Genomic DNA, 12,812 nt, shown 5'->3' on the forward strand with positions numbered 1-12,812 from the left:
AAAACGGTAATTCGACCACCCAAGTCAATAGGTTGTTGACCTTTTCAATGGTTTTTTACCAAAAACCGGATTTTGAGTAAAACGGAACCGATTGCCTGGACGGTTCCTCGGTCGAACAGTCCGATTGCCCGAATCAATGGCAGTTCGAAAACCTTGGTTCTACGTAGTGGTAATTGTTTATAAATCATAACACAAAACAGGGTAATTGGATAAATGACTTAAAACTCCACCGGATTATGTAACAATTATTTCAACATCCATTTTGACCTTTGCAAAACCTCCCTTTATCTTTCTTTCAAGTAAATACGCAAGCATACTACTTTTATTAAATTTCATGTAAGAGAGATGTTACAATTACAACTATGCCCTTATGACCAACAAAATAGAAAAATATGCATTTCAAAACATATAAAATAATTAATTTAATAAAAATAAAAATGTCGAAAAATTGTTAATTTAATAAAACTAATTATTGTGCTATTAATAAAATTTCAATGACAAATAATAAAACTAGTCAAAATATTCACTAAAATGAATAAATCAAGTAATAAAATCAAAAGATATTATCAATAAAATTCTCAGAGGTAAAATTGGGTTAAAAAGATTTTGAGGGTAATCTACTAAATCTTCATCTCACTAAAACTCCTCATGGGTAAAATTGAGATTTTAAAAAGTTTAAAGCAATATGTCAACTTTATCCATTTTTTACATTAGGGAATTTAACAGAAGGGGTGTGTTTGCATACTTATTTGAAAGGTCAAGGGAGGTTTTTGCAAGGGTTAAAACAAATAGGAGGCTTAAGTAATTTACAGTTATTCACCCTCCAAAAAGCCACAAAACTGTATTTAGAAGATGGGCGGTGCGATTTGAATTCCATTAGACTTGAATAGTTATTCCAATCGCCTTAAAATGCATAGGCCACGTTTCAGAAGAAGAAGTAGAGAGGTGTTAAGATGGGCGGTGCGAGAACCCGGGCTGTTACCACGTGCGTGGTGAGAACATCATCATTTAAGCACCAGAATGTCAACCATTGGATTCGAAGAACGAGAATATCAACCATTGGATTCGAAGATAGGAATGATTCCATGTATCTCTTATAAATAAATTGGATAAGCCGAAACTGTTACCATCAATCATCATAAGCAGAAACTGGGGAGTGCGTCGTCGTTAGTTTAGACTTTAGAAGCTTCAGAAGGTGGAGGTGAAGGAAGAAAACATACATAAATGTGATTTTGAATCCTCCTCTGTCTGTTGGTGGCCGTTGTCAACATCTCGTCTCATGGAACACTTTTTATTCTCTGTTCTTGATTTCTTTGCTTGGGCCCTTTGCTAGTCTCCACACTGTTTCTTTCTTTCTTTCTCTCTCTCTCTCTCTCTCTCTCTCTCTCTCTCTCTCTCTCTCTCTCACGCACACTCTATTCTTCCGAGAAGACACACACCTCGATCGTCTCTGAGTTGTCTGGATTTATAGTATAAGATCCGTTTGTTTTTTTCTTGTTGTCGGGAAATCAAAACGAAATGCCGGGTTTCTGATCATGGTTTTGGGCGCTGTCTTCCTACCAGCGGTGGTGTTTTGTCGATTTCCGAACCTCGAAAGAGCCTTTCCGGTGCACCGCCGAATCATGCAAGGTGGGATCGTCGGTTTTCCCCTCGAGAGTGATTACAATCCTTACACCGTCGGGTAATTTTTTCTTTCTTTATTTTTTTGCTCCTTGGTTGATTTTAAGCTCTGGGTTCAATTGAGGATGGCGTTTGGCTTCGGGGTTTTGTTTGTGTTCTTTACCTACTCGTTTTATAATATATATTGATGGGTTCTTGATATTCTTTGTTTCTTTACGGTTTTCCTTTGTTTAATGGTTCTGGATTAGATGATTCTTGATGTTCTGACGTTCTTTCGTTTGTAAATTGACAGTTATGTGGGTCTATACCCTTCTTTCTCTTTTGATGCTTTTGATGTAGTTCATAAATGGGTTTTTGAAGATGTTGATTTGTTTATCTTGATCTCTTTAAAACTCTACTGGGTGGGGATTTATTGTAGTTCTTTTTTCTTTAAAACTCTCCTGCAAAAGAATTATGTTCAAATTGGCACCGGAAGTGATGTCTTGTCGATCACCTGCAATGCCGTGGTTGCCCCAAATATAACGGCCTGAATCTAAATCTAAAGCTTTCTTTCTTTCTTTCTTTCTTTCTTTCTTTATTTTTTTTCCCCTCCTTCCTCTTCTTTCATTTCCAGTGATATTTTTGCAGATGTAATCCTTACCAAGACTGTTACATTTTTGTAGATTGCGATGAAATATATAATTTGGCGGTTCAAACTTTAGATGGTGGCTGCACTTCTCAGAATTCCCAGTGTGGTTACTCCTTTTAGTATGGTGATGGAAGTGGGACATCGGGCTATTATTGTATATGATATGTTACTCTTTGACACAGTTCCCGGGAGGTATTTGGTTACAAAATCTTTGGCTACCGTAATTTTTTGGTAGGCATTATCTATCAGATAGGTTCTTTTGTATGACTTGGGTGGTGGGGATAATATTATGTTTGTTGGAACTTACATGATAGAGATTTGTTCTTGAAACAGACGTAGCAACTATCAGTCCAGAGACTTGACCAAGCCAGACAGAGCTGACGATGGGATTTTTGGGTTTGGGCATCACGGACTGTCCGTCGTTTCACAACTGCCACCAAAAGGTTTCAATTCAAATTTTTAACATTTCTCCCAGGATGGGGCAAGAATTTTGCTGCATTGGCTTCCTTAGAGTTCAGGACCAAGGGACAACCATTTTATGGGGTTTGAATCCTGACTTGAATGTTTCTCCATTGTATGCTCTGGTCCATAATATAGAGAATGAGTACTGGTTATATGCTAACCTTTGCATTTATGTCATGTGTGCGTATCCTTGTGGCTTCTAACATACACTATAAACATATGCTTTTATTTAGATATGTAAATATATTCTGTATATATTTGTATACATGCCTAGATATGTATGTATCTATATCTTTGTCATGAAGTTCATTCTAAAAAGGTTTTACTATTGATAATTATGATGTATACATGAAAGCATTATTTTGCTTAAATTAATCGCCTATTAAACTGTTATTCTTGATGACATGTAAAACTAAGAAATTAAATATATTTAACAAAATGAGGAAGTTCTTGTATAGGTTAACAAAGGATGACAATGGGTCGGGTTAAATGGTAAACCCGACGTGACCCGACCCTATAGGGTTGGGTTAGGGTCAGGTGTATTCGGCTTTTGGGCCGGGTTAGCGTCAGGTGTATTCGGCTTTTGGGCCGGGTTAGGGTTTTGATTCTTTGACCCGAGTTGGGTTTGGGTTTGGGTTTTGACTAGCCCACTCCGTTGGGTCATGATACCTACATATATGCCAAGTATTCTTGCAATTTTTTGACTTCTAACTATATAGACTTAGAGTTTATATTTTATTTACATGTTGATTTTGATTTTCTTCTTTTTTAAAATGGAAAAAGTAACACCTTAGAATGTATAAAACAACTTCCTAACTTAAATTAATGTTTTTTATGTCTCCAAAACATGCTAAAAAATACATTTGAAATGCTACAGGTCGAGTCGGGTTAAACCTCTAGGGTCGGGGTCGGGGTCGGGGTCAGGGTCAGGTTACGGTGCTCGAGAGTTGAGTTAGGGCCAATTATTGTGATTTGCATAATTGCATCTCAAACTACTCAATATAGACAGTAGTTGAGATTTCCCTACAAACAATGTGGAGGGTGCACATATCTAAAAAGGCCATTATCCAATTGTGGCCCCTGCTATCTGGGGTCTTGGGAGGGGTAGATCGAATAGTGCTAACTCCTAACCTTTAGCATTTTCTTTTGCACAAAGTGGCTGCTCTTACTCTCACCATACAAGAGTGCACATATCTCTCATCCAGAAATAGTATTCAGTGAACTTTTCATTTTTCAAGCAGTTTACTTCTATCCAACCCATACCTAACACTTCATTGTGGGAAGTTGTTTATTAGATATGGTTGTTGCATAAGTTATGCCCACTTTCTGAAGGTTTTGGGAACTAAGCTTCTATGCAGTGGATAAATAGTGGAGATATTTTAATGTTGTCTACACTGCAAATGCATTTATGAAATTCTTTTTTGTTATTTCTATCTATTAGGTATAGTGTCATGCCCCGATTTGTTGTAATGTATTTAGGAGTTTGTGTACGCTACACAGGTTACATTTGAAAATGAGTTTAACAATGACATTTTGTGTAGCCAAAAAAGTGGAGAATTACTAACAAAGCACAAATCATGAAATACAAAATTAGGAAAAATAAAAAACTTGGTTATACTTCACATTTATATAGCCTCTAAGAGCTAAAATTCAAGAGATCCATGACGGGTGACATAAGAAGAACTAGGAGTAGACCAAAAGGACAAGGGTATTAGTAGTTAGAAATGATTTAGGCACTAATAATTTAGCAGTGGATATTGTTTTAAATTGAATGGATTGGTGAAAAAGGATTCGTGTAGCTAACCCCATATAGTTAGGATAAGGCATGAATGGTGATGATGATGACATATTAGGGATGATTGTTTATAACCTACCCTCGCTTGCCTGGCTTTCACATTTGTGGACCCAAAAAGCCAGATTTCTTCTAGGCCTAGCCTAGTTTCGACCTACATTAAGACTACAAAAAAATGCAGATCTGTGATGTTTAGCTATATTAGGATAAACCTGATATTAGTTGTAACCTCAGAATGAACTTTCAGTTTGCAACTTTTAATTGTAACCTCAAAATGAACTTTCATCCAAATTTTTATCCTGGTATAACTGATGCGATTGCAGTTCAGAAGATTTAGAATTGTCTTGAAAAATCCTACAGCTTGTCTGCGATGTTTGGGCACACATTAGACTTCAATATTTTAATATTAATGATTATTTTATGAATATATAATTATTTTATTAGTACATTGTTATGATTTTATTAGTTTTTCATAATTAATACCTTAGTATTTGTCATTAATTTATGAGTATTTTATTCGTAATTATTATTTTATTATCATTTTCTTATTAGTTTAATAATATTCCATTATTATTGTTTATCATTTTAAAGATAATATAGTATTATTTAAGAAATAATATGTTAGTATTTATTATTACTTTAATTATATATCTTAACATCTTATATTGTACTTAAATATTATTATGATTATTAATTAATGAATTAATACCTTTTCTTTTTTATTATTAATTTATTATTATTTTTATTATAGTATTATTATTTTATGGATTTTTCATAAATGTTTTATTACGACCTATATTTATAATATACTCTTATTTAATTATTTTATCTTAATATAACTTTTGGAATTTTTTTAATTTAATTATTAATGTTTTTTATTATTTTAGTGATATTGTATTTATACTTTATTATTATATTTAACAATTAATATCTTTTTGTTATTTTTAATTTATTAATTTTTTGTTAATAGTCATGTTATTTTATTATTATTTTATTAATATTTAATTAACAGTGTATTAATATTTATCGTTAACATATTATCTTATTTTTAGTTGTATAATATTTTGTTAATGCTAAGATATTGAATTAGTGTGCCCAAACATCATAAACAAGCTGTAGGGTATCTCAAAGCAATTCTAAATTTACAGATCTGCGATCATATCTATTATATCGGGCTAAAAAATTGGCTCAAAGTTCATTATGATGTTACAATATTAAAGGTTGCAAGTTGGAAGTTCATTCTGAGGTTACAATGAATATCAGGTTTATCCTAATATAGCTAAACATTACAGATCTGCATTTTTTGTAGTCTTAATTTAGGTCGAAGCTAGGCTAGGCTTGGAAGAAATGTGGCTTTTTGGATCCATAAATTTGCAAGTCAAGTCGGGTCTTAAATAATCATCCCTAATATGCCATCATCATTATCATCCATGCCTTATCCTAGCTTTCTGGGGTTGGCTACATGAATCCTTTTTCGTCAATCCATTCAAGTTAAATCCCTATCCACTGTTGAATTTTTAGTGCCTAAATCAGTTCTTACAACTTCTACCCATGTCCTTTTTGTTCTACCCTTAGCTCTTTTTGCGTCACCCGTCACTGATCTCTTGAATTTTAGGTCTTGGAGGTTGTGTAAATGTGAAGTATAACTAAGTTTTTGTTTTTCCTAATTTTGTATTTCATGATTTGTGGTTTGTTGGTAATTTTTCACTTTTTGGCTACACAAAATGTCACTATTAAACTCATTTTTAAATGTAATCTGTGTAGTGTGTTCACAAACTCTTGAATACATTGCAATAAATCAGGGCATGACACCATATCTAATAGGGAGAAATAGCAGCTAAGAATTTCATAAATGCATTTGCAATGTAGAAAACATGCAAAAGTATATCCACTATTTGTCAATGGCGTAGAATCTTAGTCGCCAAAACCTTTAGAAAGTGGGTTTAAGTTATGCAACAACCGTATCTAATAAACAACTTCTCATAGTGAAGTGTTAGGCATGAGTTGAATAGAAGTAAATTGCTTGAAAAGTTCCCACTGAATACTATTTTTGGATGAGAGATATGTGCACTCTCATATCGTGAGAGTGAGAGCAGTCACTTTGTGCAAAAGAAAATGCCAAATGTTAGGAGTTAGCACTATCCAGTCTACCCCTCCCATGACCCCATATAGCAGCGGCCGTGATTAGTTAATGGCCTTTTTAGATATATGCACTCTCTACATTGTTTGCACAGAGAAAATCTGAACAATTGCCTATCTTAAGTAGTTTGAGATGCAATTATGCAAATCATACTAATTGGTCCCTTACAATATCATGGAATATAGGCCATGAGAGAAGTGTCAACTGTTAACATATAGAAGAACTTGTTTATTTTATCTACAGATAAAAGATAACCTGTAGCGACTAGTCAAGTTATATCAGGATAAAAATTTGATTGAAAGTCCATTCTGAGGTTTAGCTAGTTATGCCAATTCTTACTTCTCCAACAATCTTTTTTCCATCAATAATTGTCTTAGATTCTCTAAAATCTTTCTACTTTTAGACATTGGAAATACTTTCTTCCATTTTTATGAAAGATCAAACTGTTTCCTAGTAGTTCTGCTGTCTGAAACAAAATCATTATATTGGCAACTACATTTTGAGTGATGCAAATGCATTGTCAACACCAGTAATCTTGCATGTATATTTGCCTCAATTAGTACAAGAGTTAAAAGCTGTGAGTTGGTAAGCATGACTAATGCGAAGAAAACTAATCTTCTTTTTTGGTTTTTTGTTATGATCTAGCTAGTCAGTGCATTGGATGGGCTAATTATGACTCTAAGTTGAACAGAAAATGCAAGTCCTTCAAGTTTACCTTGAAGAATGTTGATCAAGTTGCAGATTTACTTTTCAGGTTCATTGTAGATTTGCTTTTCAGGACCATCTGCAATTTGCCACCACGTTCTAAAGTCTGACCTCATGGCTCCCAACTCCTTTGTTCTTGCATCTTGGTCTTCAGTAAGTCTTGTGGTGAACGAAGGATCAACAAAGTTGATTAGAAACTTCAACATCTTATACGGAACCTCCATGGCTTGTCCTCATGCAGTAGGAGTGGCAGCAATTATGAAAGCAGTCCATCCTGAATGAAATCCAACAGCCATTCGATCTGCCATGATGACAACAGCGGATTGACTTGATAACACTATCAAACCCATCACAGAACTCTTAAACGACGAGCAGCCCTCCAGTTGTATATGATGCAAATACATAGGACTACATGAGGCTTCTCTGCACTCTGAATTACACTAAGAAGGAATCAAGAAGATAACAAGGTCATTCTCTGACTGGTTAGCCTGTGAAGCACAGAAGTTTGGGGATGACTCTTCAACATTCAATCCAAGAGCTCTTCCTTGTGATCTTATTGTAATTGTGTCTGGAGATATGTGGGGACGTGCTACCCCCGTCTTGTGTAGCCCCTTTGACCATTATCAAAAAAAATGTGTGTTTCATTATTGGGGGTCGCAAGCAAGGTTTGAAGTATCTTTTACACTTGCTTAGCCTAACACATGGCAATTATCTTTCACAGTCGGTCAAAAAGACTGAATGATCATGAATCTTTCATATAAAATGTTGATCTGGGACCTCAAAATGGCCCCATTCATTTGGATTTCATTTTAGCTCTTTCCTCAAAGGAGTGTGACATTCACTCAAACATATGGATTATGTCACTTAATTGTTTAGCTACTGTTTTAACTTGGGAGACTTTTCATAATTTTTTCATCCATTGATGGATTAATTAAATTTGAGACCCAAAGCCCTTGCCAGCTGGTGATTAGAATAAAATCCTGTTGGGGGAAAAGTTCGGTATTAAAATATTAAAACATGTAGACTGTTTTTGTTTTTGGTTTGAAAGAAAAATAAGAGAGAAACAGAAAGTTGTGGGAAAATTCATTCTCAAGAAATTTCACAAAGTTTGTTGAGAACTTTGTCTCAATTTTCTGTTACTCTCTTATTTTCTATTAAAACCAACTGGTGCAGTGGAAGGCTGATATAAGTTGTAGGGTTGAATGGGCGACTGATGCCAGAAGGTCACCCAGATCAGTTGGAATTGGCCACATCATGCTTCCATGTGTGGGAGAGAGGAAGCTCCCTATTTGACCCAATTAGGGAGCCTCTATTCTTGATTTTACTCACATTTCCTCATCTAGGAAATTTCCAATAGCCAAATAAATTAATTCTCTCTGCAAAGTCACTGCCTGGGTGAATTCTTATGAATCAACCTCTTGATATCCTTCTATTCAACAGCATTATTTGGACACAAATAAATCAATTGAGTTGAGAAGAACAGTGGGCTTTAGAACGCAAAGACTGAGGTGGCTGAACTGAATTACTTATTGTGGGAGTGTTAGCCAATGTGATGTTCTTTTCTTTGTTGCAAGTTTCAAGTATTATCATATATAGCAATCAACCCAATTTCAGCTTCATAAAGAAGGAGTTCACAACCTACGTAATAACTTGTTCATTAAAAAAGCAACTACCCGGAGCTATATTTAGATAATTGGGATCAACATCAAATGGGTGTAATTTAACCTAAAACCACAAAGAAACAGATATGTTGTTTTTTCCCTTTTACTTCTCAGTTTGAAGATCTACAAGGATCATCAGTGATCCCATGATTGTTCTCGAATAATGTGTTTGTTTTGAGATGCAAAAATAAGTTTGTTTTATTTCAAAAAAAGAATCCGTTCAGATTTTTTTGAATCATCAAAATGTGGGTTTTTAAAACGAAAACAAATTTTAGAGTACAGATATTGTATGATTTAGGAAAGATGATGAGCTCATGAAAGATCATTATATGAAAAGTTGAAAACATGATTCTTAAACCAGAAACTCTTGAACTCATTTTAACTCTGTTTTGGTAACAAACATTTAAACTACCAATAACTTGTTTTCTGTGTTTTTAATTTAGTAACCAATTTGTCATCAAAATAGATGGTTTAATTTGTATTTGTAACTAACAACAAGAAAGACAATTCACATGGAAGAACACCCAGTGTCAATCTATGCCTTGAAAATGATGTATCTTTAATTATTATTTATTTTCTAAAACGCAATGTGCTTGATAAACAGGATTTGAGTTGGATAAATTGATGCTTCTTTTCTTGATGTTATTCAAGTATTATTCAAGGTGATATCGAGATGCATCCTGAACTTCTTTTAGTTGTGATTGAAACAAACTTTAATGGCATAACTAAATTGTTGGATGTAATAACTATTGAACATTTGGAGCCTACAGATGATATCTTTGTTGACATTATTGATTCTGGGTTGAAATTTGCACGTAGAACTCAGAACTCTGCCGGTGATGGGTCAGCAACCGCATCAGTTCTTGCACGTGAAATTATCAAATTAGGCTGATTGCGTGTTACTTTCGGTGCAAAGCCTATCTCAATCAAGAGAGGAAATAATAAGACAGTCCAAGGCCTAGTGGGTAAGTTGGAGAAGAAATCTAGGCCTGTTAAGGGACGTGATGGTATTAAAGGTAATTGCTATTTTTATTTCTTCAAGTTATTCTGCATTTTCTAATGTTGCCTGGTACATTCTTATACCAAACATTTATTTTTATTTCTTCAGTTGTTGCTTCCATCTCTGCTGGCAATAATGATACCACTGGGACTATGATTGCCATGCAACTGATAAGGTTGGCCCAGAAGGTGTTTTATCCATTGAATCTTCATCATCCTTTGAGACAATTGTAGAGGCGGATGGAATGGGGGTCTGTATCTTTTAGCTGGTTCTAAGCTCCATTTGTCTTTGTTAATTATATGATGTATGTGGCGTTTTCCCTTGATGTTTTTCAGACTTGTCTGCACATTGATCTTGGTTACATTTCACCACAGTTTGTCACAAAGCCTGAGAAAAATGATTATTGGATTTGGGAATGAAAATGTCTTGGTAACTGATCAGAATATTTCAATAATAAAGGACATAATTCCTCTGTTGGAGAAGACCACACAGCTAAGTGCTCCTCTACTCATTATAGCTGAAGACGTCACAAAATTCCTCTATCCTTTTATCTTGGTTTTGGGAGAGGAACCTGAGCTCTAAACATTCACAGACTCTTTTTCTGGCCTGAATTTTTAATTGGGAGGAGGTGATATGTTGATTTTTCTTTGAGCACAAACCCTCATGGACTGCAACTAACTATACATAAAAAAACAAAGAAGAGAGAGGGAGAGAGTGAAACATTCCTTGCAATAACCACAATTAACTAAGTCTTGCATTGATGTGAGCAGGATTTGCATGCATGTTTGAGAATGTAGTGCTTTGACAGGTACAAAATTACATTTGGTAAATTTGTTAAAATCTGAGACAGTTAAAGCCCTTGCCCCACCTTGGTGGGAATTTTTACATTTCCAGTTGATTTGTCCACTTGTAGACTGCGTAGATTTCTCCATCTTTGGCGCTATATATGAAGTCAAACCCCAGTTCTGCTACTGTGGCCACTCAACACAGGGTTGTCCAAGATATGTTTTTGCTTTCCATGGTACCATTACCATGCCTGAATCCTTCCTACAACATCTCAGTTTGGACCTCCACTTCATCAAGAAGGAACTTCATTGTACCTCTCGATTTTAGATTGCAACGGAATTTGCCCAAGACACAGTTACTGTTGTTGGGGATTTGAAAGTATGGATAACAGGTCATCTGTTGGGATCTGTTGTAGCAATGTTGGCCAGAAAGAACTTGGCAAAGACTGGCACTTTTCTTAAATCATTTCTAATCAATCCACCATTCTTCTCTGTTCCATTTGAGATTTTATTCAATCCACCATTCTTCTCTGCTGCAATAGAGAGGATAAAAGATAAAAAATTGAAGCATGAGATCCACATCGCAAGCAGCTTGATCACTGAAGGACGTTCTATGGCTGTGAAGGGTTACAACGAAAATTCTCCATAAGAAGATCCTCTTCTTTGATTGTCTACATGGGTCCCATGTCTGTTTTTGAATCCTGCAGATGACATCTGTTCGGAGTATGTTCAGTACTTTGAGCATAGGAAAAAGATGGAGATTGGAGCTGGAAGCATTGAGAAAGTGACCACTCAAAACTCTATTTGGGGCCTATTCATGCATGTAATTGGGCAGGAAGCAGAGCCACTGCAGCATCTTTCATCAGTCAATCTGACCATCAACCAGAGCCCATCATCAGATTTTAAACGTGCTCTTGGGATTCACCAATGCTGGAGGACGAAACTACAGCTAATACAAAACTGATCGATCATATTCACCTATCCTTACATGTGTGCTTGAAAGGCGGTACAGACTTGGATATCTTGAGATGTCTCAAGTGTAACTCTCATTTTAACTCCTATTTCTAACTAACTCGGATCCGACCATAACAATGATTCTGATGAGAACAACCCAGTAATGAAAAAAAACAAAAACGAAAACCCAAATTCTTTCTTCACAACCCAATATTGTATAGACTGAGACAATAATAACTTCTAGGTACAGGGTTCTGACAGTTTACCTGATTATGATGAACATATTGTATGGACTGAGCCAAGTTTATATTGTATGCAATCGTTCACACATATTGTATGGACTGAGCCTCTAATTATGATGAAAATAATTAGAGGGTACTATTTCTGTTCATGTTCTACCGTAATCATATTCAACTTATATTAAGACTTACATACATGCAAACTCTAACTCTTTTCTTTTGGTTTGTTGAGTGCTTTGCCCTATATTACCACTTAGTTCTAGTCTACTAAAAATATTTTCGGTAGAGAATCCAACATGAACGGCCAATTGAATATTTATGATGATTATGGCAAAATAAGTTTCATGGTGATGATAAAAATACATGCTTTATTTGTTTTTAGTTCAAATCTGAACTGAATACGAACTTTGCACACGGTTCAGTTTTGCATCTGTTTGTTTAGAAGATTATGCATACTTGCTACAATCCAATCCAAATCAATTGAAGTGCATCTGGACTGGATTGGGTACGATCCAATCCAAAGTGAATGAAACACTAACTGCAAACCAATCCAATCCAATTCCAATGTTTAGGGACTAAAGCTACCCAAACCAACCCATAGACTTGGCCTTGATTGGCCTTGGGGAATAGGCCTGTGTTCAAGTGTTGGACAGGTACATGGTCATGGATAGGTCCGTGTTGAAGTTTTGGACAGGTACAGAGCCATGGATAGGTCTAGGTTCAAGTTATCAGCAAGTCTAGGTCAATTGACATGTTTGGGTTTAGGTTCTAAACAAGTATAGGGCCATGGACAGGTCTAGGATCAGGTTTTGGACAGGTCTATGTC

At 35.3% G+C, this 12,812-nt stretch overlaps 1 protein-coding gene and 1 pseudogene across 10 annotated transcripts; both read left to right on the forward strand.

Annotated features, from left to right (window-relative positions):
• Positions 1 to 1,125: 1,125 nt before the first annotated feature.
• Positions 1,126 to 7,994, forward strand: LOC148847224 (uncharacterized). Of its 10 annotated transcripts, none has more exons than XR_016101249.1 (4): positions 1,126 to 1,681; positions 2,283 to 2,479; positions 2,582 to 2,791; positions 7,288 to 7,994. XR_016101249.1 is itself a non-coding variant. In XM_088951943.1 (4 exons), exons 2-4 carry the CDS (start codon positions 2,322 to 2,324, stop codon positions 7,455 to 7,457), a joined length of 399 nt encoding a protein of 132 aa, XP_088808069.1. In that variant the 5' UTR covers positions 1,161 to 1,681; positions 2,283 to 2,321; the 3' UTR covers positions 7,458 to 7,994. The 10 variants fall into 10 exon arrangements, 1 of the variants encoding a protein (XP_088808069.1); XR_016101254.1 differs by having other exon boundaries at positions 2,582 to 2,691; XR_016101250.1 differs by having other exon boundaries at positions 2,283 to 2,440.
• Positions 7,995 to 9,681: 1,687 nt separating this feature from the next.
• On the forward strand, positions 9,682 to 11,757 carry LOC148847225 (GDSL esterase/lipase At4g10955-like; annotated as a pseudogene).
• Positions 11,758 to 12,812: the final 1,055 nt, after the last annotated feature.

This window comes from Nelumbo lutea, chromosome 6 (genome assembly GCF_056320005.1).
Source record: "Nelumbo lutea isolate HS-2025 chromosome 6, American lotus-T2T, whole genome shotgun sequence".
In the NCBI taxonomy this organism is placed as follows: domain Eukaryota; kingdom Viridiplantae; phylum Streptophyta; class Magnoliopsida; order Proteales; family Nelumbonaceae; genus Nelumbo; species Nelumbo lutea.